The 27386-nt window shown below is 38.7% G+C and overlaps 1 protein-coding gene across 2 annotated transcripts; it reads right to left on the bottom strand.

Annotated features, from left to right (window-relative positions):
- Nucleotides 1–60: 60 nt before the first annotated feature.
- On the bottom strand, nucleotides 61–22662 carry arhgap4b (Rho GTPase activating protein 4b). 2 transcript variants are annotated; one of them, XM_060895121.1, is made up of 24 exons: nucleotides 22313–22662; nucleotides 17024–17468; nucleotides 16674–16845; nucleotides 16428–16590; nucleotides 16285–16347; nucleotides 15019–15192; nucleotides 14646–14774; nucleotides 13199–13420; nucleotides 12969–13070; nucleotides 12533–12718; nucleotides 12311–12395; nucleotides 12149–12176; nucleotides 11693–11789; nucleotides 9192–9252; nucleotides 9009–9086; nucleotides 7428–7556; nucleotides 7111–7216; nucleotides 5402–5632; nucleotides 5249–5304; nucleotides 4790–4961; nucleotides 4066–4164; nucleotides 3779–3964; nucleotides 2728–2812; nucleotides 61–2536 (listed from the first exon to the last, which is right to left on the bottom strand). In XM_060895121.1, exons 2-24 carry the CDS (start codon nucleotides 17088–17090, stop codon nucleotides 2327–2329), a joined length of 2901 nt encoding a protein of 966 aa, XP_060751104.1. In that variant the 5' UTR covers nucleotides 17091–17468; nucleotides 22313–22662; the 3' UTR covers nucleotides 61–2326. The 2 variants fall into 2 exon arrangements, with proteins under 2 accessions (XP_060751104.1, XP_060751105.1); XM_060895122.1 differs by having other exon boundaries at nucleotides 4790–4916.
- Nucleotides 22663–27386: the final 4724 nt, after the last annotated feature.

The following is a 27386-nucleotide window of genomic DNA, read 5'->3' as shown; positions in this document are numbered from 1 at the left end:
GGTTAGGTGAGTTATGAGGTTCTTAAACCCAGACGCAGAAAATTCATTCTTGATCAAATGTGTTTTAGAATGTCGATCATTTTATTGTGATAATATTGCAAGTCATACAACAACAAGTCATTATGTAACACATTTGTCATTATGTAACACATTATGAAACACATTTTTCAGAAAGGATATAGGAGTGAGCGGCACAAAAAGAAGAAAAGTGAAGCAGATATTGACTAAAAGCCTGGTCAGCTTGTAACGCGCCATATATATGATATTATCGCAAATTTCATGGTGTTTTTTTCCCTCCGTTCATATATGTATAATCTATTGAACCATTAGCTTCTGACTATCTGAGCTTTTGAAGGTTCTTTGGTCTAATATTTTCCCTAATCTTGGGTTCCAGAAGCAGGTACTTCAAATAAACAATCTTCCTGTAAGGAATGCACTTACTGTAGCTACTTAGCTTTTTAATTTATGTTTGTATCCTCGTTGAAAGTGGCACAAGGACCAATTAAGCTCATGTGCATTGCTTTAGTTAGCAAAAACTGACAGACATGAATCAAGTCTAGTCAGACTGGCTTGTGTTTTAAAGGCAGTATGCAGCTTTACAGGCTAAGCTGCTTTTTAGTCAATACCTTTCTCCCTCTTCTGAGTGGTACAAAGCAGGAGGAACCTATGAGAGGTGTACAAAGGGCTTTAGTAGGAAGTGAATGTGCTGCTGTACTACCTGTGGTTGCGTCCGCTCGTTCACAGTTTGGTCAGTCCTCTTAACTCTACGACTCTTCCTGTATCTCTGTCCCACTCTCTAGCTGCCCCTGATCTATCAAATGTGTTATATACACTTGTCTTGTCAGATATCCAGCAGATGTTTTGTGCATGACAAAGATAAGTTTGTGCGGTGAAGTGAAGCAACATACTGCAGTTGTATTTATTTTGGTTATCGCACTATTCCTACTTTTTGTGTTTGTGTGTGTCCGTGTGTGCACGTCTCACTTATTGCACTTCCTGTACAACGATCTTTGACTTGAAATTTTTTTACATTACACATATGATTGCATAAAGACTATGGGGAAAATATCACGCTAATGTATGGAGAAACCAAAATAAGGTCTTTCCACTTAGGAAGGTTTTTTTTTTACTTTGCAGAGCCTAGTCCTAGAATAAATTGCATATTTCATCATTTTCAGTGTATATTGTTTTAATAAATGGAGACTAAAAGGGTTTTAGAGAATTCTTCGTTTTTTTTTGGTTGTTTTTAAAGGAAAGGGATCTGTTTAGATTTAATGCAACTCCTCTTCTATAGAAATAGTTGAAAACAAAAAAGTTTAATAAGGTCAGGTCAACGAATATAAACATCTAACAAAATGAAAAATAAAACAATTAATTATTTAAGCAAACAAGTTAAATAGCAAAGATTAAGCCAAAACTAAAATAATCATTAAAAAAAAACTAATTACTATAAAAATATTAATTCTCAAAAAATAGTTGTCTATTCCAGTTGCAGCCAGAATGAAAATTTATGTTTATAGCTGTGTTCCCTCTCTGAGTAATAGATGACAAATGCATTGCATTAATGCAATAAAGCAGTGGATTTTTAAAGTTTGTAGAGAGAAATCAATAAATCCCAATGACAGTGAAAGTTACACTACTATAAAATGCTGCCTTCCAGAACGGCATTTAACATGTTCTTATTAACTTTCACATTATTCCCCCTTAAGGGAATCAACAGCAGCTGTGAGTTGAATGCGAGATGATGTCTCTGAGACTTGAGAGATTTAGTAAACACAACTCACTGTAGAAGATACCAGAAATTGACCAGAAGAAAGAAAAATAGTAAAAGAAATAAAAATAGTTCTGGGTAAGTTCAGACTGGTTGCTACAAAGCCAAATAGCAAGCAATGCATTGTGTTTAAAGACAATGGGTACCACATGTGAAGTGCTGTTGCAAGAGCATGTTAAAAACAGTGCATGAATGCAAGAAAAAGAATTAAGGTACTCGACTGCACACCACTATAATAAATGATCATTGGAACAGGGGCAATAACAAATGAAAGAAAAAGATTCTACGTTACGTACCAATACGTTTATGTTAAGCACAAACAAAACCAGTAGCATGACCAGTGAGTCATTTCAATACCATTATGAATGACTGGCTGAGTCACTGGCACTACATGAACCGAAGTTACTTTTCATAAACAATTTTTTTTTTCAGAACTGAGGTCTCACAAACATCATATTATACTTTAGAAAAAATATATTAATCTCTGCTGTGTTAGCTCTTTCCCTTGCCTTCCATTCATGCATTTTCTGCTCTCTTTCTTTCATCTCTCCTCCATCAGTCCTGCTGCTCGGAGGGTCTGAAGAGGCCTCGGGTGCGCAGGACAATTCCTGCTCCCCTCTTTACGGACTGCCGAGAAGGTGCACTGGATGCTAAGGAGGAGGAGGAGGAGGAGGAAGAGGGTACAGCTGATGAAACATTGCTCTCTTGAGGAGGTTGCCGGGAAAGGAGTTCTTTGAATACTGAGTTCATCTGCCGGGTGACCTCCTGAGGGGGATGGAGAGAGAGAGAGAGATAAAGACAGGGAGAGAGAGAGATAAAGAGAGAAATAGAGAGTTAATTCGGATGTTTGAGATGAAAACCAACAGGTCATTTTACAGGTCAGTCAGATCATTTTAAGACGTACTAGTTTATACAATAAAACACTAAAAAAAGCTGTAAAATATAGTAAGTTAGACCTTATCAATAGACTGCACTGTCGGCCTCTCTGCTGTTCCTCCAATGGGCCTGACGCTGTCCAAAGTATGTCTCCTTTCGTGTAGACTGGAAAAAAACATGTTTATATTTCCATATCAATAAGTGTACTCAGTAATTATTGATCTATTGATTTTGTGGTTTAATGTGCTGAACAGTCACACCTTTAATCACTGTTTGCAGAAATTAATGCAAACCCCAAAAAAAAAAAAAAAAAAAAAACAAGTAAAATTATCTTGCTATTTTGTTTAGCAAAAGTACAAGAAAGTCATTAGCTAAAAGTCTTCACTGAGATGAATCATGTGCTTGAAATTTCACCAATTTAACTAGTTTTCCACAAAAAAAGCTCAGAAAATTCTGCAGCACAAATCAAGCACTTTTGGCAGCAACAATCATTAAAAAAAAAAACTTCTGTAGGAACTGCTGAGGTTAATCAGACAATTCAATTTCCACATATGTGCACACTGCAAATTAGATATCCCATATCTAATGAGATTTAATTTGGCCTCAGTTTCAGATGGTTTGTAGTCAGCAGCGAGGTTTAGCAATCAACAATCATGACACGATTCGAAAAATGAATCCATGAATCTGGTATCTCTGACTTCTTCATAAACCGTTTCTCTGCAGATGCATGTGGGCTTTACATTGACCCTAAATGTATTCATTTGATTCCAGACTCCAGAATAAATGTGAACTATGAATTTATTAAATAACCATAATTCATCCAAAGAGAACAAAAAATGTGGTGATGGCCTTTATATGTCATATTTGCATTACACTATAGTGAAGATTTCTATGCATATCTGAGATCTTTGGGGTCAGAGATCAGGGTCAGACATGATAAGGTTGCCCCTGGAACAGAGGGCAAACGTGACAGGGGCTTTAACCCCCAACCTTCTGATCAGAGTCTTTAAGATTTTAAACAAGAGCATTTAAGAGCCTAATTTAATTATATAATGTGATGAGCATATTATATTGTCTAATCAACTGAGATAATATTGTTGTATTTCATTGCTGTCTGTTCTTTTCTCCTACCTGATTTGCCGGGCCATTCCCGCTGATTGAACTGGGAAGATGAGTCGTCCCTCTGGTACCTGAAGGGGGAATTTGCGTATTGGACTGATGTTTCCACTACCCCCTACTTCTCCTACCACAACACCACCTCCGCTGCCGGCCCGCTGCCTTCCAGGAAGTGATGCACTATCACTGTTCACCCGCATGCTGGGAGTGAGATATATAAAGATTTCAGCAGTTACATCTTAAATCTTTAAAGGATAAATCAGTATCTAGAAAAAAAAATTTGCCCTCTGTTAATGACACACCGTGTGCTGTGTTCAGCTTGCTGCTGCTCATCAGCTAGATTTCCCGTGCTGCCGCCTCGGCTCTCCTCCCTCTTCCCTCGCTCCTGCTTTCGTACCGCCCTGGATTAGAGGAGCATACTATAAATGATTGTAGTTTAGGACTTAACAAAATGAGTGGAATATGAGTATGGGGTAAATGTATTTCAATCATTTCAAGAAAATCAGAATGTGAAATCAAAGTGAAGAAACTGCATTACATTATAAAACATGCATTCTATTACATTTATGTTACTATTATCTTAAATGGTACTTTCTCTTGCCAGACATCATGGCTAATGATAATGCAAATTTGGCTTAAAGGTTGGTGGAAACCTAGTGAGGAATAAAGCAATGGTAGGAGTAGATACAGCCCTCCTCTTGATATACAAAGGGAACCATGTGCAGTGCTCAAGATGATGACTATATAACTCCAGGCTATAATAAAAAGAGGCAACTGCATTTTCAGTGAAAAAAAATAAAAAATAAAATAAATAAAAAATATATTAACTGAAAAAATGCAGATTCTTACACTGACAACAATGGAGATATATTTGCACACATTTCTCCACAGCCCATGGAACAGTGTTTTTTTTCATGGAACAGAGTTGTAATTATTCCTCCAGACATTAAACGTGCACAGGACCAGTTCTGGAAAGACTGTCTGTAGAAAAATCTTGTAATAACGTCATTAGAAAGGAATTCTCACCCCTCAGGCACACTGATGTACTTATGAGGAATGAGGCCTTTGACTCCTCCTACTTCTCCTTTCCACCAGTCAGCAGAGGCCTTGCTGTGGAGTAGGACATGGTCCCCCTGCTTGAATGACAGCTCGGCTGCAGACCGTGCAACATAATCAAACATAGCCACAGCCTCCCACTCTGCACAACCACACGCACATGCACACACACACACACATATATACACAAAACAAAGCATGGCCCATGGACACAACACACATGATGGCACACAAGCGAGACAATGTACACACAAACATAGAGATGAGCATTTTTGACCCAATGCACAGGTTTGCACTGTATTTTAATTCTATTTTACTACAGTATTTTATAAATAGTGGAAATGTCTACACTATAATTAGTCATTATTTGAAATCAAAAGTATATCTGTAAGTGTTATCAAGGTTATAAACAGAATTTTTCTTCCTCACCATCCTCACTTGGAGCATGTTCAGTCTCTCCTTCACCCTCCTCTATAATAGGTTCACTGCAGACAGAAAGGCAGATATTATTGGATATAAATCAAGAAAATTAGTCTATCATTACCAGCAGATGTTAATGCCACTGGTGATGAAAAGTCTCACCAGTATTCTTGCTCTAAGGTCATGCATTTCTCATAGACAGGGCCTGGAAGCTCAGCAGGGCCAGGGAAGATGCTCTCATGCTGGTGGATCATGGTCTTAACCAGGGCATTAATCTGGGGCTGCAGAGTTACCGCATCGCCCGACTCAGCCCCACCTCTCAGCAGACTGGGTCCAAAGCACACAGCCAGGTTATAGGGCTGCATCATGTTCTCATCACTGTACTGAGACACACTGCACACACACACACACGCACACACACAGTATGTTCATTTCACATTTATATTATGCCTAAAGACCATATAAACCCTTATCCATGATTATTATTAAGCATTTAGCCTTGAATAAAATTGGATGCATCAAAAATCAGAATGGTGCAAATAAAAAAACATCCAGTTATGTGGCCAAAAAACACCATGTCCATAAATGAAGTGTGCAAAGAATGGCCAGTCAGGTTCTGGCAACTCTTTACACTCATGGCAAAAAGAAAAGCACAACACAAAGAACCTTGAAGTGCCTCTCGGCCATAATCAGATAACTGAGGCTACTGTATGCACAGAATCATTGAAATCTTCAGCTTCCCAGTTGTTTGGCATTAAAGAAGGTGCAAAAGTAATAAATATAAATCTCTTTATCTCAGTTTTTATGCAATACATTATATAATAATATTTATTGATACACAAAACCTATGCATGAGGAGTAGAGCAGCATAGTGTAGTGAAACTAGGAAATATGTCTATTTTTATGATCAGCAAGAAAAAAAGAGCAAGATTATGTCAGAAACCTGCAGAGCATCATTAAGAAGGGTTATGTTAGAATGCATAAATTAACAGTGCTACCATGATATACAATCTAATCAGCTCCTTTCATTCTGTGTGTAGTGATATTTTCATAATGATGTGCATATGGCTGCATTTTGTTTTCTAAAGCACTACAATCTCGAGTCGTTTAGTCTTATTAACAACTCCTGGGCTCTTACTTTCACTCTAGAAACTTAATGTTTATAGAGATGCAAATGCCAGCAACAACTTTGCGAATTCATGTTGGTCATTTGTGGTGTCAGATTAGATTCTTCCCCATCATTTAATTTTTTTTTAAAAATGTATTTTAGGTCTATGAATACATACCATTTTGTGCATAAGTACAAAGTCAAAAGACATCAAGTGCATCATTTTGAAGGGGATATATGCTCTAGAGGTATATTAGGTATGAAAAACAGAAGTGTCCCAATCTGCGAGACATTAGACATTCTATTGATTCCGTAATTTACAGACATGTGACAAATTATTATACTGTGGTGGCACTTTGGGCATTTAAACTGATAGCTCACTTCAGAACACGCTTCAGTCTTCTTGTACATTTGTGGGAGATTTTAGACTGATGCATTAGACAGCACAAACCGCCAAAACATTATTTGATGGAATATATTTTGAAAGAATGTTTTGTCCCTCAGTTCAGTTCCATACCATTTTGTACGTGTCCGTGTTAACAGGGGGTCAAAGTGGGTTTGAGAATACTGTTGTCACACCAGATATTGAACGCCTCATTAATTTCTTTGCATGACATTAAAAAAAAAAAAGAATTGCTCACATCCAAACCAAATTGACTACATATTTTTTACTTTCATATCCAGTTTAAACCATTAATGAATTGTATTGCTTCCTATTTGTGCTTGCAGCTCATTATAATGAGAGAATGGCAGCACTACTCACTGATGGAGGAAGGCAAATAAATAACGCATCACTATGATGACGGGTCTGGGGAAGGAGGAAACCACTAGCTTTATCTGTGCTGCACTCTCTGCAAGGTTCTCAATTTCTGTTGACAACACACAGAAGGTGGATTAGAGAAACACAAATGAACATGATCACATCTTGTGCATTAGACACTGGAGTAGCTTCAATCAATAACATGTCATGGCTCTAAATCACCATCTAAGCTATAAAGGTTTGCACAGTAGCACAATAAAACATCGCAGCATCAATTCATTAGACCACACACAGACAAAAGTGCCTGACTGTTATCTTACGGACACACTCCATCAGCTGACTGAAGCTCTCCTCTGGGAAGAGAGGTTTCTCCAGGTCTCTGAAATACAGTTTCAGAACTCCTGCTACTGAGTCAATGTCACACTCGCTGTCCGTCAAAGGGTCTTCCCCTGGGAGAAAGACATTTTTATTCGCACCATAAATGCAATAAATATGTCTTTTTTCTGTTATTTATGATTGCTTGAAGAATAGCATTAACACAGAGTAAAACTTTAACATTAACACTGAATGACCAATTCTAACTACTACTACTATGAATAATAATGATAATAATAATAATAGCAAGATGCATAGTACAGACGTGTTTCGGGGGGTTCTGTTTTCTGTTTGCGGTCTGAGTCAGAAAATCTGCAGAAGTCAACAAGCATGCTTGCAGATATAGTGACTAGATGTTATATGGTCCTTGCTGATAAAATATCCTCATCCAAGCCTTTAGTCACCAAAGAAGAGCAACCACTGTAATATGTGCCCTCAGCTCAGGCAACCAGCTTTTAGAAAGCCGATTCAAACTGGACAGTGTGTGATGAAGCAATGCAGCGACTAACCTCTCTGCTATTACCACAAACATTTTTCTGTTGTGCTTCATAGACCACATCACTGCAAAACATCTTCAGAGATTGATAACCCACAACACGGCTTACCACATACACCAGCTGGTTTTTCATCGGCCACTAATAGAAAGCTACCCGGTTAAAGGTTCATACTGTACATCATCCTGTATACCATAAAGAGAATCCCCAACAGTTCCACTGTTTTAAGATAACCATGGCTGCAGGCCCATAACCCAAAACTATCCTGGTCAGAGCATTAAATCACAGCCTGGTTTCCATGATTTAATAGCAATTATCCATTCATAACATTACGGAGTTACAATTTGGGATTTTGACTGACTGACCCCAGTGCTTTGGCTGTTAAACACAAACTACTTGCTTGTCCTGTTCACAAACCACCAACAAAATCACCAATCAAGTACCGATATCCATTACCCATTGTACATTCTGATGTTGTTTGGCTGGATAATAACCCTGTTATTTTTTTCAGAGAATTTATAAATGTTGTCTGTTCTCAGGGACATGCTAGGAAATGGTTGTCACACCCTGCATAGATAACTTAATATCATGATATACTTGAAATACTCTAAATCAATAATTCCAAATACTAAGTGTGATATTCCCCATTCCCTTCTCTTGGGTTATTATCAGTAATGTGTTATTCATTATGGATGGCATAAAAGTTCATGCATCAATGTACAGCCAACTCCACAATGCACTGTTACCTCCAGAGAGCTTTAGAGTTTGCCTCCAAGTATAAATAAGTATTTTTCAAGGCATTAGTGTGAGCTGGCCAGGCCATTTCTGCTTTTAAGCAAGCATTCAGTACATTCAGTGGTGACTAATAAACAGTCTGTTCAACAGGCACAGCTCAGAGATATAAAGACTGCATATGAAGCAGGGGACTGGGGTTGTGTTCACTACAACTTGGTGTGAAATCGAAATACAATTCTTTCGGAAATGATAATACAATGTGAAAATGACTGAACAGAATCTGATTAATCTTCTTACCTCTTTCAAATGAATCTCTGATGTTATTGACTTCGCTCTGAGAACCCGGCACTCTGAATATGCCCTCGTGATGCAGACCTTAAAACAAACACATTTCAGTTGCAAACTTATTATTTATCTGAATTACAAATACATAATTCATCCAGTAGCATGAATCATGGAAAGCTGGTGCCTGGAGGTTACCATGGAGGTTGATGAAGCGAATACAGCTTTCCACCACTAAGGGAATCTGCTGCCCGGAGCTCTGTTAGGCAGGTAGACACGAATAGAGATCATGAGAATTACAATGAGTGGCTTTAAATGAGGCTACTAGAATGGGAATGTCACAATGCTGTGATAATAACAGTATAATACTGCATAGATAAGCATAAGATAGAAAATAAGAAGTGTGGGTTAAACTAAGGTTAATGTAAGAAGTGCATTAATGTACACAGCCTGTGTGTAGGTACTGAGGAAGTCTGTCTAGGACAAGCAAAGAAGTACCTGAGTCCTAGACATCCGCCTTCTTCTCCTGATGCACCGAACAGCCAAACAGAACAGTTATAGGGGAAAGAGTATAAAAAAAAAAAATATTCGAAAGAAGAAAATGCAGCAAGGGCAAGTGAAGGTGTGAGATCCACAGACAGAAAATATTCCAAGGCAACCAAAAGCAAATGAAAAGAGGAAAGAAAGAAGCAAGAAAAAACAATGGGGGTAAGGGGTAGATGGTGGAGACAGATAAAAAGCAGAAACAAGAGTCAGATGAAAAGCAATTAGCACAAGACTACGTTTGCTTCCCCATTTATATTCAGCAGGCAGCAACAGCAATTTTAATGCATTTACACAAAGGAACTGGACACCACAGCTTAAACATCCATAGTAATACACTGTCAGCATGGCTCAGAGCAAACAAAGTCTTGTTTTTTCTGTGTTAATCTAATTTCCAACCACTCAACCAGAAATGTGTGCATTTTAGAGTCAAGAGGCCACACACACTGATAACTCACTTAAGAGAAAAACAGTCGTGTGTTCCTGACTGCATTATACAATAGTGTGGCATAACAAGAGAGTACGTCCCATAGATTAGTGTCCACTTCAGAGAAAGAGATGGGCCAGGGTTAATGCACAGTGCAGTTTGACATTCTGATTAATTAACAATATAAAGGGAGAGAGATGCAGAGAGGAGGAAAAGGAAGATGGCACTGTGAAAACTAGCTGAATAAGCAGAGGCCAGATGGCAGTCCCATCAGACTCATGCACCTCTCTCCGTCACCTAGAAGCTTTCAAGGATGCACATGTACTCTGCTGTGGCCAGCCAGGACACCAGAGATAAAGAATTTCATGGCCAGGAAAATAGAGCAAGCTTCTAAGAGAGCTCCAAGTGCTATGTGTTTCATTACTTAAAGCCCTGTTTAAAAGGAAGCGTATTATCAAAACAAGTCCCAGACAAAAATGTTTAGCAATCAGTGGAATGGATGTTTATCATACACTGACCAAGAGAAGATTAGAAAAGCTATCTTTAATAACTTTAATATAGCTTACTAGCTCGGTCTGGTCATAGTGGTGATGTCAAGAATCTGGATCCATACTAAGAAAGACTTCATAAAAGTGTGGAGACTGATATCAGGGGGAACAACATCATCATTATCATCAACATCATCATTTTTTTTTTGGAATGGTCACATATCTGTGTGATGGATAAGTGTCCACATAATTTTAGTTACACACTGCACTGTATGATAAATCATATCATACCATGCAATGCACTATGGGATTTAAATGAGTCCTGTATATCAAGTGGTAGAAATGACGCTGTATAGAATACTGATCCAAGCGCAAGTTATCAATATATGCAGAATGTGGTGGTATCCAAAGACAAGCGGACATGCATTCTCAAATCTTTGACTTTGGAGAAGCTCAAAGAAGCAACGATGCTTAAGGAGGACAGATTGACTATAACACTGCATCACAGCACGTAGGACAGGTAACCAAAGAATATTACTTTTTCAATCACAACAGCCATAACTGTATTTATCGAAAACTTACACATGCCTAAGATGCAAACGCACAATACACTGCTGCTTAAAGATATAAATCCGTCTGCTGTCTCTCAGATACAGACAGCTTTTTTATTGAATGGAAGCAAACATAGCTGACAATAGTTATTTCTTTCCAAAAACAGATACCAAGCAGTGTAACTTCATGGAAGAAATACAAAATGACGCATCAATTCAGAGTCTTTTACGCAATCATTTAAGCATGCAAGTACAAAACACAGCAGTTGAGCAGGAACAGTTTCAGGAAATGATCACAAAGGGGAAATGGGGAAATATGATTTTAATGTAGAAATAGTTTGAACTGGCACTATAAATGGCTGCACATTCTCATACTATTAACAATCACATTAATAATTTTCCCCTTTCTTAGTGTAGGTGTATCAGACTAGCAAAGAATTCCAGGGACAAAGCAAAGAAACTGTTTGTTTCAGCCAGGCAAAATTTAAGCAAGCAACACACACACACACAAACACACACACACACACACACACACACAAGTACTGTGAAACAATGGCACATGATTGGAGAGTCAGTGACAGGGAATCTCGTATCACAGAAGCTGAAGGGAGGAGTAACGTGGCAGAAAGGAGCTTTGCAGTAATGCATCATAAATCCAGCTAAAGGCTGTTGTGGAGCACAGGGCTGTACCTGGATGAAGGACAGCATGTTTCCAGAGAAGAGTTTGTGGTTGTACTGGGAGCAAGGCCTGGCTTTCCGCACACGCACTGACCTACCAGACTGCATTCTGGGAAATACATACACGGCACTCCACTGTGAAACCATGGCATCATTACATGCATGTAACAAACATGCACTCCATTTTCATGCACAGACACACATGCACACTGGTGTGTTGCAGTAAAAAACTTCATGTTTGAAAGGATCTACCGCTTTTAGGTCAAGTCTTATCTATCTGAGTTTGAGAGTACACTCCTGATTCAGCTCAGTGACTTTGGCTCATGATTTTCTAAACATACAGTGAGCTCTGACAGGTGAAAATGAAAAAAGGTGGTCTGGGCTGTGGTCAGGATCAGCAACACACCCATGTGTAAACAGTAGCAAAACAAAGGACAGATAGACATATAGACAGAAAATAAACTGTACCTGGAGGGATCACTGTCAACTGCCTCAGCTGGAAGAATGAAATGAGTAAAAAAATAAATAGAGATTAAAAATAATAGGGCAAAGTTGTGCTCCTTTACAATTTAGTGTAAGATGGAACGCACATGTCTGTTTTAGATCACAAGATTGCCTTTTTTTTTGTACCTTTCTGTATGGCCTCCTTTAACAGGTCATGTTTGGCCTGGAGTTTGCAAATCAGTGAGCTCCCATTGAAATGCTCCTTTACTTTCTAAAAAAAAAAATTACACTATAGTTCACAGCTTTTTACCAGTAATCAACTCTGTTTGTCAATTTGTATTCCAAGAACTTTAGCATGCATGCTGATAAGAATCAAATTTGCAAATGCCAGATTTATTTTGTGCTTACATTAAAATAGAAGGTTTCTGTATCCTGCTGATTGGCTCTGCGCTTGGTTAAGCTCAGCTTGGTGTTAGGGCCATCGCCTGTGCTCTCCTGTGATAGGCTAGCTGAGACATCAGGGTTGGGGTTACAGTCATCATCACAGATACTCTCCAGTAGAGCAGCATAGGTGGCCTTGAGAGTTTTACTGACCTGAGAAAAAATAAAATGACATGAGAGTCTGCATATGAGATAAATATAACATTATTCATCTTCACTTCTCTATAAAAATATATCATATGTATTCACATATATCATTAACTTGTATTGTATTTGATGTATACTTGACCAGGTCAAAATAAGGCAGTATTAATTTAAAAAAGGACACAGAAATAAATAGTAGAGTTGATTATTAATAGAGATGAGGAGAGATCTGATTCAATTTATGCACGTTTATATGTACCTCCTCTGTTTCCAGGGTAACGGTAGACAGCCTGGATTGCAACTGCTGGTATCTGGTGTCCATCTCATACCTCACCTGACAGTCTGCACTCACCTCACAAACCTGCCGTACACACATGCACACACACACGCACACACAGAGTACCATTATATGTCTGAGTGTGCACCTAGAACAGATTCTGACACACACAAGGTGTATGTGTGTGTTTGGGGGGTGGGGGGTATCTTTACCTGGTCTCCCTCATGTGGCTGGTGCTGAAAGTGGAATGGCAGGCAGAAGGCAGTGTTATGGGCCTGCAGCAGGGCATCTCGGTCCTGGCCCTGGTCCATAGCACTCACCGCGCTTTCAAGCTGCTGCAGTCCATTCTTGAGGTTCTGCTGTGCCCGGTTCCTATTGGACAAGTAGCCACGCATCACCCGTGTCACAGACAGGTGGTAGCCGAGATCTGTGCACTGCAGACAGACATGACGACAACAGAATGAGTTGTAGAAGTAGCACGTAGGCTATGGGCTTTAAGGTAACTTTAGTCTGTCTGGAGTAATCATTTCAACTAATTTGATTATACATGTATGTAAATAAGAAGGTAATTTACCAACATGACTGCCACATCAGCAGTTAATAAAATAGCACTTGATCCAGCACAGAATACAGCAAGAGTGAAAGGACCTTACAGGTAATATAGATTTATTTCACTTTTTATTATCATGCATTAATAATTTATTGTTATTATGCAAACGATTTAATGAGACCAAAAGATACTACAGCCAGAGTATAAAATCACAGTGTATGTGCATGATGTAAGTTTTCACATCAAGCTTTTAATTTGCAATCTTGATCTGTCAGATTTATAATTAATTGCCAATAATTTTGTTCATTTTGAAATGCTTTCCTTATTAATGAATAAAAGCTTTTATCTGGCCTTAATAGAGATTATTCACTTATTTACAGAATCACACATAACTATAGCACTATAACTATATATAACTATATAAGTGTTTTCTACAAAGTCTGCAGTCACATCTGAAGCCTGAATTCCAGTGTCATTTACAGCACGTAGCACATGAGTGGTTTGTACAAACAAAGATACAACACAATCCAATATGCATGCTACATTGTGCAGTCTAAGACCATAGTAGCCTGAGGAGTTGCTCATAGTTTTCCCAATGTTAAGCTGTTCGGCTACTAAGCACAGGAATTTAAACCCCATAGATGCACACTGCAAAAAAATCATAGCCTAAGCATACAGGAAATTTCTTTTTATGAGATTATTATAAAGCCATGTTAAATTATTACGCATATTTTTACATTTTATTAATGTCATGCTTTTTTGTACAAAACATATGTTTGAATTTTGCCAATTTATCTTGCAATAGAACAAGACCATTTCAAGCAAGAAATATTATTGTCTAAAAAAAAAAAGCTTAATAGTCTTATCTCATAATGAGAAATCTTTAAATTTGTCTACTAAAAAAAGTATTGTGCAGCGGCTGCAGACTGGCAGTTAATTGTAGACACTCCAAATATTTTCATACCACATGATGAAACCAGGCACCATGAACAGAGAATACAGAGAACTAAGCTATTATAGGTCTGCTGCTACTTGAGAATAGGGAACTAAAACATATTTTCCAGTAAAACAGAGATCAGACAGCAGACTGGCATTATCATGGCACTCACGTCAATCAGAGTGCAGATGTCTTCAAGATAGTATTTATTCATGGCAGCGTTGGCTGCGGCGAGGTTGAGCAGGTAGTCATTGCGAGCTTTAGTGCACTTCAGTTGGGTCTCTTGTACTTTCCCTTGCCTCTGCAAAACACACACAGACACACACACAGACGCACACAGACACACACACAGACGCACACACAGACACACACACAGACACACACACAGACACACACAGACACACACAGACACACACAGACACACACACACACACACACACACAGAGGAAGCAGAGGGTTACAGATATGAACCGATACATCTTCCTGTGCCATCTTCAGACAAAGCAAACTGCTCATCACAAACTGAAAAACAAGCTCAGCTGTACCTTTTCCATTAGCCTTTCCATCTTCTTTACTGAGCTGCGTCTCTGCCCTCCTGATTGACCAGCACTGAGCTCAGAACCCTTACTAGTCTGTTTCTCTTCCAGTCTTGCAGCTTCTTTAAGTTTGCCCTCAGCAGAAAGACATTCGGAGTGGTACTGGTGATAAGTTTTTAGAGCCTAAAGTGGGAATTAATAATTACACACGTGATTTAGTTTACTGGTTAATGACAGGTTTTTATAGGTAACAAAGGAAATGTTTTATCTTGGCAATTCGGCAAAATAAAGAACACACACACACACACAATCACACAAGCCAAGTGCCTAGAGCCAAGACACTCGTGACAGGCAAGCTGTTCTGTGAAGGGTGAAGACTTTCAGAGAGCAACCAGCTGGCAGAAGAGTGGGTAGTTTTAATCAGGATATGTGACCTGGGCTCGACCACAGAAGACCACTGGGGTAGGGGATCTATGCCCTGCCCCAGGGATCCTAAAAAGCTTTTGATCATGTGATGCTCACATACAATAAAAGTTGCACAGTACATCCTTCACAATAAGTTCATCCATGTCTTCATGTCAAATAATTTCTAACAGATTTAGGGAATTTTTACTTTTGGACGTTTTCTAGACCGGAGGCTGGTTGGCTGAATATGAATGCTGTGATTGAATAAATGGAAAGCACATCCAGAGCTGGTCAATGATTACAGTTTCCATGTTATTTTTGTCATAGCAAGGAGCTTTGAGTGACAGACTTCACCTGTTGCCCGGGGGTAAAGTAAATATAACCAATCACTTATAAAATACAAATGAATTCATTAATGTAGTAAAAAGAATTGATTATCATGATCACAATTTACAACACTGTACAATATCACCCGTCCATCCAGCCACCCATCCATCCATATCCAGTATTGCTTATATTACACAGGACCCTGGATTGGTTGCCAGTCCTTCGCAGGCCACAATCATGCACATGCACTCACACCCCCAAAAAACAAATACAGAACTCCACACATATGGCAACCCCCATCCCCCGAGTAGTGTGAGGCAAACGTGTTAACCACTAAACCACGTGCTCTTGCAAAGCATATTAAACAAAAAATCCACAACCAATCTGCAAGGAATGCATATGTACATTATAAAAAGCACCCCTTTCTCTAATTAAACATTTGGAGTATTTTGGTGGAGTATGAAAATTTGTTTAGTCTAGTTTGATCCTGTTTAATCACAGACATGCAGGTTGGCCTCAATTACACAGCAAAATCACACTCACTGTCTGCAGCTCAGTTGTGACCTTGAGGAGTTCATCCTGCATCTGGAGACCCACTTCTTTACTCTACAACACAAACACATATCTTCAGCTCTGTGAATTCATTAGAGAAACGGAGACAATACACTCTCTGGCCATGTGTATACCTTCTTGGCCAGGCGGTGTGTGTCTTCGATGCAGTGAGACAGGCGCTGGGTGAAAGTGCTGCAGCAGATCTCACTGAGTGAGCTGTGGTCCCGACTCTCCTGCTTGGTCTGTGTTAGCAGTACTGACCAGCACTGCGACACAGACTGGTCTGTATGGTCCTTCCTTAAGGACAAAGAAAAGACGTTTAACTCAGAGCCCCATATATCTGATATAGAATTTCTGTGCAAGTGGTTAAGCAGATGTACTTTTTGGTCTTGAGGGTGAACCTCTCGCTGAGTTTTTCCAGAGAGCGTGCATACTCAGACTCAATCTCTCCTCGACGGCGTAAATAATCACTAAGATCCTGGAGCTGCTGGGTCTTCTGCTCCAACTGTGCATCTAACACTTTCATCTGTTCTGAAAGCTGACTACGCACCTCTGAAAAAAGAGGTACAGAGGGTCAGACCGGGGAAGTCTCAGGACATGGTAAGCAGAAACAGTGTGACTAAATCAGACAACATTGAAAAGCATGACTATGTCTGATCAAAAGGGAAAAAAACAAGAACAAGAGAGTGAAAGCGAGAAAAGAAAAACATCACCATGTCCCCAACTTTACCTTTGATCTGCGTCTCATACTCCGCCAGACACCCCCTTTCCTTCCTCAGTTTGCCATGTGATGTCATGTTCTTGAAAATCCTATGCTGTATCAGGAATCGTCACAATGTGTACTAATGGTCCTCTTACTACTCACAACCCACAGCCCTTTTATAGTGAGGAAAAGAACCAGTCACAGTTGGACGTTTTGATTGCTCTGCCTGACATACACAAAAATCTTCTGAAAGAAAAAAAGAAACGGAAAAGAGAAACGATAGTGTGTGTGTGTGTGTGTGTGTGTGTTTCTGTTTCAGTCAGCTTAGCGACAGTTATCGGTTTCCTCAGCGCTGCAGTTGATCTCAATTCTGTGTGCTTTTATAGATTCAGCTGTATAACTAAGCAGGGCAGAACTCAGTAGTTGTCTTTATCTGTTTCCTGAGCGAGTGGATAAATGTGATTGTCCTCGCCTGTGAAGCAAAAAGAAAAGACCAAGAACAAGAGAAGAGTTTACAGTGAATTTCTTGCAGAAACAGAGAAAAATAATTAAAATAGTTAACTTCAGCACACCTGGCCACATCCGGTTTACATCAGACACACTAACCAACGCATCCTGTTCACATAGTACTGAAAGCCATGTCTTGTGTTAAGATGTGGTTACGATAGATTGTTTACCTCCTTCTCATGGCATCAGTGTCTGAGGTGCCATGTTCATAAAGGTTCCTCTCATACCTATGCCTAAACTTTCAAAATATTCAATTCCAAACAATTCTGTTTCCTTTCATGCTCTGTGTACATTGGCAGATATTTTAAACCCTTCCCTTCTAGGAGTAAAGGGATGAATGAAATGCTTTTACGTTATGGTAAATTTGTGTAACTTCTAGGTCATAGCTAGCAGCTGCTTAAACTAAATGCTAAGCTAAGAAGATACGATCTGCTAGCAAGAAGAACACATCAGCACTTTATGCCTAATAGTCATACTGTTTAGCCACAAATCCATATTCATATGAATATATTTGATATTTTCTCTATAAATTTCTATTTTTGCTACTGTACAGGTAATTCTATCATTATTTAATGTAATTTTATTTTATTCTACAGGACACAGACAGTCAAAATCATAGAAATAAACGTTATCAACATACAAGCTCACATCATGTGGCACTTTTATTGTTTTTCAAATTTTGCTGAACATTTCAAAAGATAAATAAAACAAGATTATTTTGCTGATTATTTACACAATTCATAAATACTTACACCGGAAGAGTTTATATTTATTGCCTTATACTCCAGCAAACTGCATCAGTGACTATGGAAATATCTGAGGTCATTATAAAGCACTGAAACTACCATTTATTAATTTGGCACGCAAAATTGTTGTATTTTAAATCTAGTTAACAAACTGATGTAATTAATGTGTCAATGTCCTCTGTGGTGTGCACAGTATATTATACATAAAATTTGAATACTGACAATATTCATTTTAATAATCCTCAACTGTAATGAAATGTACAGGAGAGAAACAGTTCTGCAAAAGATTTCCTTTCACTTCCTAGAGTCTGAGTCACTGTGGGGAACCGAAGTCGTCCTGGGGATCCTGCGTGGGATGCGTCAGAGTGGTGGCCGTGTTGGTCCTGTTACAGGGTGGAGGGACTTGAGTCATATTTGTCTCTCACTCTTTCTCTTTTGAGTTGTTTAGGTTTTCAAATAAAAGCTTGTAGGAGAGTACCTCATGAGGTCCAGCAATGTGTGCCTGCAAATTGTTGTGTATTCCTAGCATCTTGTGAAAATCACAAGACACACACTCAGACACACACTCAGACACACACTCAGACACACACACACTCAGACACACACACACACACACTCAGACACACACACTCAGACACACTCAGACACACACACACACACACTCAGACACACACTCAGACACACACTCAGACACACACTCAGACACACACTCAGACACACACACACACAGACACACACACACACACACACTCAGACACACACACTCAGACACACTCAGACACACACACACACACTCAGACACACACACCCACACACAAACACACACCCACACACACACACACCCAGACACACACTCAGACACACACTCAGACACACACTCAGACACACACTCAGACACACACACACGTCTTGCCAACATTGTGAGTAACTTCCAATGGCATGATTTATAATGCGGTTATTAAGTTTTATGCTAAACCTAAATCTAACCATAATCAGATGAATCTTAATCAAAAGGAAACAATTATTTAGTTTAAATTAAAGCTGTTTTTGTGTCAAAAAAGCTCTCATGAGGATTCCATTCCCCCCCCCACACACAGACACCCTGCAGACTTTTGAAGAAACTGATGTAGCCATGATGGAAGTGGCACAGAGGGGACTTTCATCTGAGCTGTAGGAGCTTTTACACAAAGAGAGCCTATGTGAATTCTGTGTGTGTGTGTATCTTGTGTATGTGTGTGTAGGAGATGGGGGGATGAAGGGTGTTCAGCATGACTAAGTAACTTTCTATGAGTGACCCTGCAAGTCACCGCACTACACTGTCTCCATCAACCGCTTAGGCTGCCCACATTTATCCTTTTGTAGCTCTGACTCAGTTACACCAGGGCATGCACAGGGCTTAAGTTTAGAGGTCACATCCCTCAACTATTATAGACATGCAATTATTAGATTTTGACCAACCTAGCAGTTAAGCATGAAATGGCCTGGGCTCAGCTTATGTGTGCACTCAAGAGTGAATCATGTCCTCTTATGGTTTGTATTTTCTCTGCCATGGCTAATAAAAGAACACACACACACAAACACACACACTTTGTTGCTGTCAAAGAAAAGAATGTAGCCACTAAGACCGCATGTCTGTAAGTATAATATGAAATGACCATTCATCCAATTACATAACCATTTATATCTTCGTGCAGTCCTTTCATATTTGTTTTAAATGGAAATATATTAATGAAGGGGTGGAATAAATGTGTGTGAGGGCAGTATCGACTAAATGGAAACGCTTGAATAAACCTGATCTTGCTGCTGTATTGAGTTAAGAAGCTGCAGGGAATTAGAGGTCTATGAGATCAATCCTGTTTTACGCTCCCAGTGGGCCAAAGATGACACCAAGAACTAGACCTTATCTTTCCCTAAGCAGAGGGACCAGCTCATTACACACACTTATAGACACACATACAGCCATTCAACCACTCAACTGCCCACCTACTCACTCACTTAAACACACTCACACACACATACACTTACTGGTCACTTTAATAGGAACACTTGTACATCTTGCAATTATTATCCATTCGTGCAATTATCCATTCAGCCAATCATGTGGCAGGGACACAAATAAAAGCCTACAGCTATGAACACTTCATGGTGGAAAATCATGGAGAATGGTGGAAAAGCATCCTATTGACCATCTTAGTGACTTTATGGCATCTGTGGAAACTACTGTAATTCTGGGACTTTCTCTAGATTTTACACAGAATGGTGAAAAAAAAAACACAAAAAACACAAAAGAAAAACATCCAGTAAGCAGCAGTAATGCAGGCAGAAATGCCTTGTTGATGAATTATTTTCAAGGAGAATGGCCAAATGGGTTTGAGCTGACTGGAAGGCTACAGTAAGTCAATTAACTACTCTCGTCAGAAGAGACCCAACACAATGCAAACTGCAAACAGATACCAACTAGTAATAATATATTCTACTGTATTGTGAGATCAAAGATACCAAAACCTAAAGAATGATAATGAAGCCTTCTTTATTTCAATTTAGAGATAGCTTACAGTATTGCTTACAGCAATGAAATGCACAAACTGCATTTAAAGATAAACTGCCTCAACATTACAACTCCTTCTATTACTTCAGTAAAACCCTGGAAATACAAACCCTCAGTTCTACCAAATGCAGTGCACCAAAATCCCCCAGTTTTCTGCTAAACATAGGTACAAATTACAGAGCTGCAATGCGTAATAAGCAACGGGATTAAGACAAGCGGATTTTCAGCTGTGTTAAAGAAGCTCCTTAGTCTGTTTATCTTCTCACTGTATTAATAAGACATGTGTTCACACTCACCACATCACACCTCCTCATATCACTGTAGTACCAAACACTGTTTATGTGAAAGGCCACACGTTAATCTAGTGAGCAAATGCAGAAACTAAAGCAAGATCAATCCAATCAATCAAATAAATTTTATAAATAAGTGTCTAACAAGAAAGAGCCTCACTTTCTGGCAGCTCAAAATAAAATATATGAGCTTTTGATAATGGTTTCTGTAGCCAGAATAAAAAAACAATGATGTGAACCACCAATATTTAACCAATTAGGTAAAGAAGATATCTCTACTCGCCTGTCAGCCATGAAGCCTGTCAACTCCAAAATCTTCCCCACTTGCATTTGCTTTGAGAATGAGGAGATGGATAAACGCTGCTTTCATTTCTGAAGTACTACAACATGTCTTGATCTATCTGTCAGAACACACGCCGACTAACAGTAAGAGACGGACGGAAAGGAAGTGAGTGAAAGATTTTATCTTAAAGAAGATGAAGAAAGAAGAGTGAAATTGCGAAAGGAAATGAAGAGTGAGAGATGCATGAAAGAGAGACAGACACTAATGAGAGGTGAAGGAAGAGTGTAAGCTCAGTGCTTATTGTTCTAATGTACAATGAGACTGGAACATTGTGAGCTACTTATGGGGTCTTGAGCAAGAATCTTAACCCTTAAATGCTTATGGGATCCCAGAGACTGAGATGATGAAGGGTAAAAATTAGGGGGTGGATCCAGCTGTCTGAAACAGATCAATGCTGAGACATAATGAAACAGGAAGCAGTCTTATAATGTTTAACCGTTAGTGGTGTCCTTCCTTCATCAGCCATCAACCTCTCCATCTTCACACACACACACACACACACACACACACACACACACACACACACGAGCAGTTCAAATGGCAAATAACCTTCACACAAACAGGTATAGCACATCCATGTGCATATAGATTACAGGTATCACAGTTACTGAGACAAGTTCATCAAAGACTGCTATTATTCATAGATTGTAAACAAGACTGTATTCAGTTTTGGTGAAGTGACAGCTCTAGGAAAATAAATGGCTTATATGTCAGTTTGCCTGTTTCATGCACAAACATGCATCTGTGCGTAAATCAGAAGGGAAGCAAAGCTGCAGGCTTTCACACGCAGGCGCGCGCGCGCACACACACACACACACACACACACACACAGTGCAGACATTAGATTTACATGCATCAATAATAATAACACCAAACCCTTACCTCATTCTCTATAATCTTCTGGCTGTCACTCTCGCTCGATTTCTTGCTTTTCTCCTCCCTCCCTCCCTCACCCGTGAACACAGAGAACAAACACTGTGTTGGAGTCAAAGAGATTTCACAGACCAATTTGATTTCTCTCCCTGTGACACATTCAACACAGTATCAGTCTCTCTCTCTCTCTCTCTCTCTCTCTCTCTCTCTCTGTCGCGCGCGCGCGCATTCAAAATAGCCCTCCTCTCTCTTCCGTACGCTCGCGCACATAAATACACACGAGAAAACAGCTCCCCTCCTGCTTGTTCTGACCTCTCTCTCTCTCTCCCTCTCTCTCTCCCACACACACACACACACACACACACACACACGACTGCGCTCTCAGACACCACCAATCCCTCGCCGTGAGAGGATGTCATAAACTAAGCCCCGCCCCCATCTCTCCCCACTCCCCGCAGGCTTGCTATAAATACAAGGATGGATATGAATACGCTTTCTTGTTGTCCAGGTTCTTCACTCACCTCCATTTCTCATCCCTTGTTTTCCCTTTGTCTCATTCTCTCCCTACCATGTGTTGATGATTGTGACCTTGTATTTGTGTTCAGTGACCAGCAGCAGACCACATGTATGTAGGATGTAGGGTTTGTAATCTCTCTCACTCTCCCTTAGACACACACACAAGTGCCAAGGTGGTGATTTACAGCCATGAATCCACTCAAAGCGACCACCCTGCAGATGATGTGGCTTGAAAGCAGACCCTGAGAGTCGTGACCAAATCAATACTAAGGATGGTTAGCTGTGCACAATAACAATGCCACCACTTGATGCTTCTGCACACAGAAACACAGCAACTATTCTAAACATGTACAACGCAACCCATTTCATCACAGGTGTGTTACATATCATGCTAATGGTTTTTTTTTTTCAATTTCTTCCATCTTTGTGTGTATGATAACCATTTAAACAATAGCAATTTATCATTTCTCTGTGCCAAAGCAGCAAAAACAGTATCTCAGAGGAAACGGAGGTGCCCGATCGGCCATCACGTACAACACATCACGTAGGACATATACAGCAGAGCGTTATGAAGATGCACAAAGACATCTAGACCAACAGTGGGGGAGGGAAGACATGAGATCATGTATCTGTGTCGATAAGTGTGTTACTTTTCCATTAGTAAGGGTGTGTTTGTGTGGTTAAGAGCTAAAAGCAGAAGAATACGAAACACAAAGAAGTAAGCTCTGTTTGTGCACAACATGAACATCTTCCCTGGATAAAACAGGGGTCAAGGTGGGAGTTCTTTGACTCTGTGGAACGTACAAGGTGCAACTCTTACGGATCTTACATCTTTAAGAGTTAGAGAGAAGCTATACACTCTCTAAACCCCCCCATCTTTCCTGTGTTTGCTTCCTTCCTCTGTGCTCTGTGTCTGTCACTGCTTTTTTCACTCTAACTCAGGATGTGGTGACAAGACTAAGCATACAGAAAATTTCAAAAATCAATCTGAAATGCTCTTGATCTATTTTCAATACACTCCCAATACAATGTGAGTGTTTCAGCATGGATTTTTTTTTAAAATAATAAACGGAAAAAAGATCCAAAGATGCACATGCACTCGTCACAGTAATCCATATCTAATCAAATGCTCAACAATCTTATGAGATGCCTTACTTTAATTATGGTCAATAAACTCACACAGATATAGTAGCTGTGGAAACAAGGATTACTCCACATGAACCTCACCACCCATGTGTGACTGGAAAGATGACTCCACTGTCAGTGACTGGGGGCAAGCAGGCAGGGCATCACAAGATCAGATGTGACATGAACAGCAAAATCTGTCACTTATGCAACCTGGCAGGTAGCCTTAAAATGCATACTGAGTTAACACAAACAGAGATACACCAACGTTATGCTAACATGGTCAGCGGCAACTCGTCTGCCCCACTCTGGCTATATCCCATGATTTGTTTCTTTCCCCTGGAGTCAGTTCAGTTTCCACTTGGTCAGTCAGTCCTCCTATCTCTGACCTACTTCATCACTCTGGCTTTAAGCACACACACAATACAACTAGACAGAAAGCGGCAAAATTACCACTCCATTAAAGCTGATATACACAATCCAAAGAAGAAAAACAATAAGGTCACCAAACTGTTGTGAAAGTGAAATCACCTTTATTTATTATTAATTATTACAATCAAATACAAATATTGTCATGTATTGAGTTGGTATATGGCAGGAAAAATTATTATGAAATGTAATATGGCAAAAGACATGGTGAAATATTTGCCATTTTCATGTTACAGATATAATCAGTTTGAAAGATAAGCCTTGAGATAACAGAATCAAGAAATCCATGTGTGCTATTACATCTGTTTGCAAAATAATTGCCTGAGTCGATAATGTAGTAATGCAGAGCAGATTAGAGAACCACATGTTGAGCAGCTTATAACCTTTGCTCATTTACCCTTTGTACATTTATTGTGAAATCCAAGAATAACTGAAACCAACAGGAAAAAATATAGACGTGTTACCCCTGAATCTTCACTTAAGAGAAAATCAAGTTCAGGCAAGTCTAAACTACAACTAATAGAAAAGTATATGGAATAAGAATAGAGAAATAACACTGTGATTTGTGGAATAGCAAGCTCTCTCATGCCCAGATCACTGCTTTCAACAAGAGCATGGCTTCTTAAGATGTTAAGATGTGAAGAAAACTGCATTACATTTCGAATCTCAGATGCACACTCGTGTCTAATTCTATTGATCAGCATCATAGATAGTGTTCTCACTAGTAGGTGTGTGTGTGTGTGTGTGTGTGTGTGTGTGTGTGTGTGTGTGTGTGACTATTGTACATAAGGAGCTGTGAGAACATACGGTACATATAAATGCAAAATATTTACATTTAGTTGGATTGATGACTTCACAATACGACAGCTTTATTTAAACAAAAGCATTAATCAGTTATTAATATTATTAATTTCCCAAATAACTTTGATTGACTTTTAACAGTTTATGTATCGTACAAATATTAAGGTAAAATATGTACTTAATACAAACAGATTATTTCATTCCATGTCATTATGCTTCACTACAATAATTATTTTAAAGTGATTTTAGTTTCTGGTACACAACAGTGCAGCACTGTGGCCATTCTGTAGACTGTTCAATAGACAGTCACTCAGTCCTCTCCTGGGACTCATCAGGGTTTATAATCATGAAGATATTATTTGCAATTGAGTTGAATTGTTTTATATCTAAAAAAAATCAAGTCTAGTTTTGCAGAACAAATAACAACATACGATTTATCATGCAAACGTCAGTGATACAGCATATCAGACAGAATATTAAACTATAGGATGAATTTAGATATTGTAGTCAGGGGAGTGTTTCTCATTTCTGAAGGCCAACATAGAGAGAATGAGGAGTAGCTTCTTCCTACATGTCATACAACTTGTCTTCTGCGCAACACCCTCTACCTCAACCAGAGTTTTGCAAAGCATATAACAATTGGTGACATCTAGTTTATATATTCTATAGGAATAAACTATATAGACTTCAAGAATACTCAATTCAATATACTGTATTCTTCTCATCAAATTCATTTCAGTCATACTGTATCTGTATTCACATGCTCTGTCTTTATGTCTATATATTTTGCCTATTTCCTACAGTTTGGTTTTTTATTTATTTATCATTTATATATACATTTTTATATTTTTCTATATATTTTCCACATTTCCTCAAAATTCTATTATATGTCTATTTTTATTCTATTTGGGTCTATTTTGATGATGCAGACAGCTGGAAAAAACATTCCACCACTTATAGTTATATTGTGTATGATTGTGTATGTGACCAATAACATTTTGAATTTGCATTCAAATTCATTAGCTTACCATTAATAAAACCTTAACACAGGATACATTTCTGAAATCCTCAGTGTATTGACTATGTACAAATATAGAAAAAACATCTATATCATATTCTGAAAAATCATTATTTCCCAAGACAGAAAGCAAATTTTTAATGATGATTGGTCATTTTGGAGGTTTCATTGTTTATACCTTTTACATTCACCCACAATTACAATTTATTTATTTGTAGCATACAGAATTTTACATACTGTAACTAATCTAATCCAAATCCATCTTAACTAATATTGTATGAACAAATTAGTCTGGAGTAAAATAGACTACATTTTAATTTTCTAGCACAAGTCACATTTTAGAATTAAATTCCTAATTCAAGCACATCACCACAATTTGAGAATTGTAGAATCATAGACATTCAGTGTTATGAACTCACTATGAACAGATTAAGCAGTAGAATATCACCTCTGAAATGTGAACAGGTTTGCACTCTGTTGTAGTATTACATTAACCCCCATTTCTAAAGATGCTGTTTCAAGCTGGCAAAGAACAACAGAGACACCACAATTTATGTGAGCCTTTGCTTATTTGCTTAGCATATTGATGCTTACATATGACACTGTAGTCCGGTGGTTTAACAAAGCACCATAACAGTTCATCACTTATTGCCAAATGCTGTAAATGTAAATTTATTGTACACATTTGTGTCACAATGTTGTTATATATAGTTTTATACAGTATATAACTACATTGTGACACGTGTACAACAAATGATGAACTGTTATGATCCTTTATTGATTGTTTTGATTGAGTTCTAAACTGACAGGATGTGATTACTACTCTAATCTGATTTGATTGATGTATAGCGTGACTGCACTGAAAAAACTGATCGCTGAATGTACTTAACACGTTCTAAGACTACATGCATGTGTTGGTTCCACAAGATTAAATTGAGTAACATTAACAGTTATTTTTCATATCTCCAACCTGATTTAAATGTCTGTTTTCACATCCCTGAACAAAATCTAACATCATGCTCACACCTGAGTCAAAAACCAAACCAACGACACTCATTTTTCGAAAAGAACATGTGAAGACATTAGTCTCCAATTAGACATGTTTCAACATTGAAATGTCTGCAATTTAAAAGAAAATATAAAACACAAATGACATGAGCAATTTATTTATTTTCACACTTGTTAACATTAAAC

The sequence above is a fragment of the Tachysurus vachellii genome, chromosome 19 (assembly GCF_030014155.1).
Source record: "Tachysurus vachellii isolate PV-2020 chromosome 19, HZAU_Pvac_v1, whole genome shotgun sequence".
Taxonomy (NCBI): Eukaryota; Metazoa; Chordata; class Actinopteri; order Siluriformes; family Bagridae; genus Tachysurus; species Tachysurus vachellii.
Note: the sequence above shows the minus strand (reverse complement) of the source record. Positions and strands in the feature narration are given on the sequence as shown.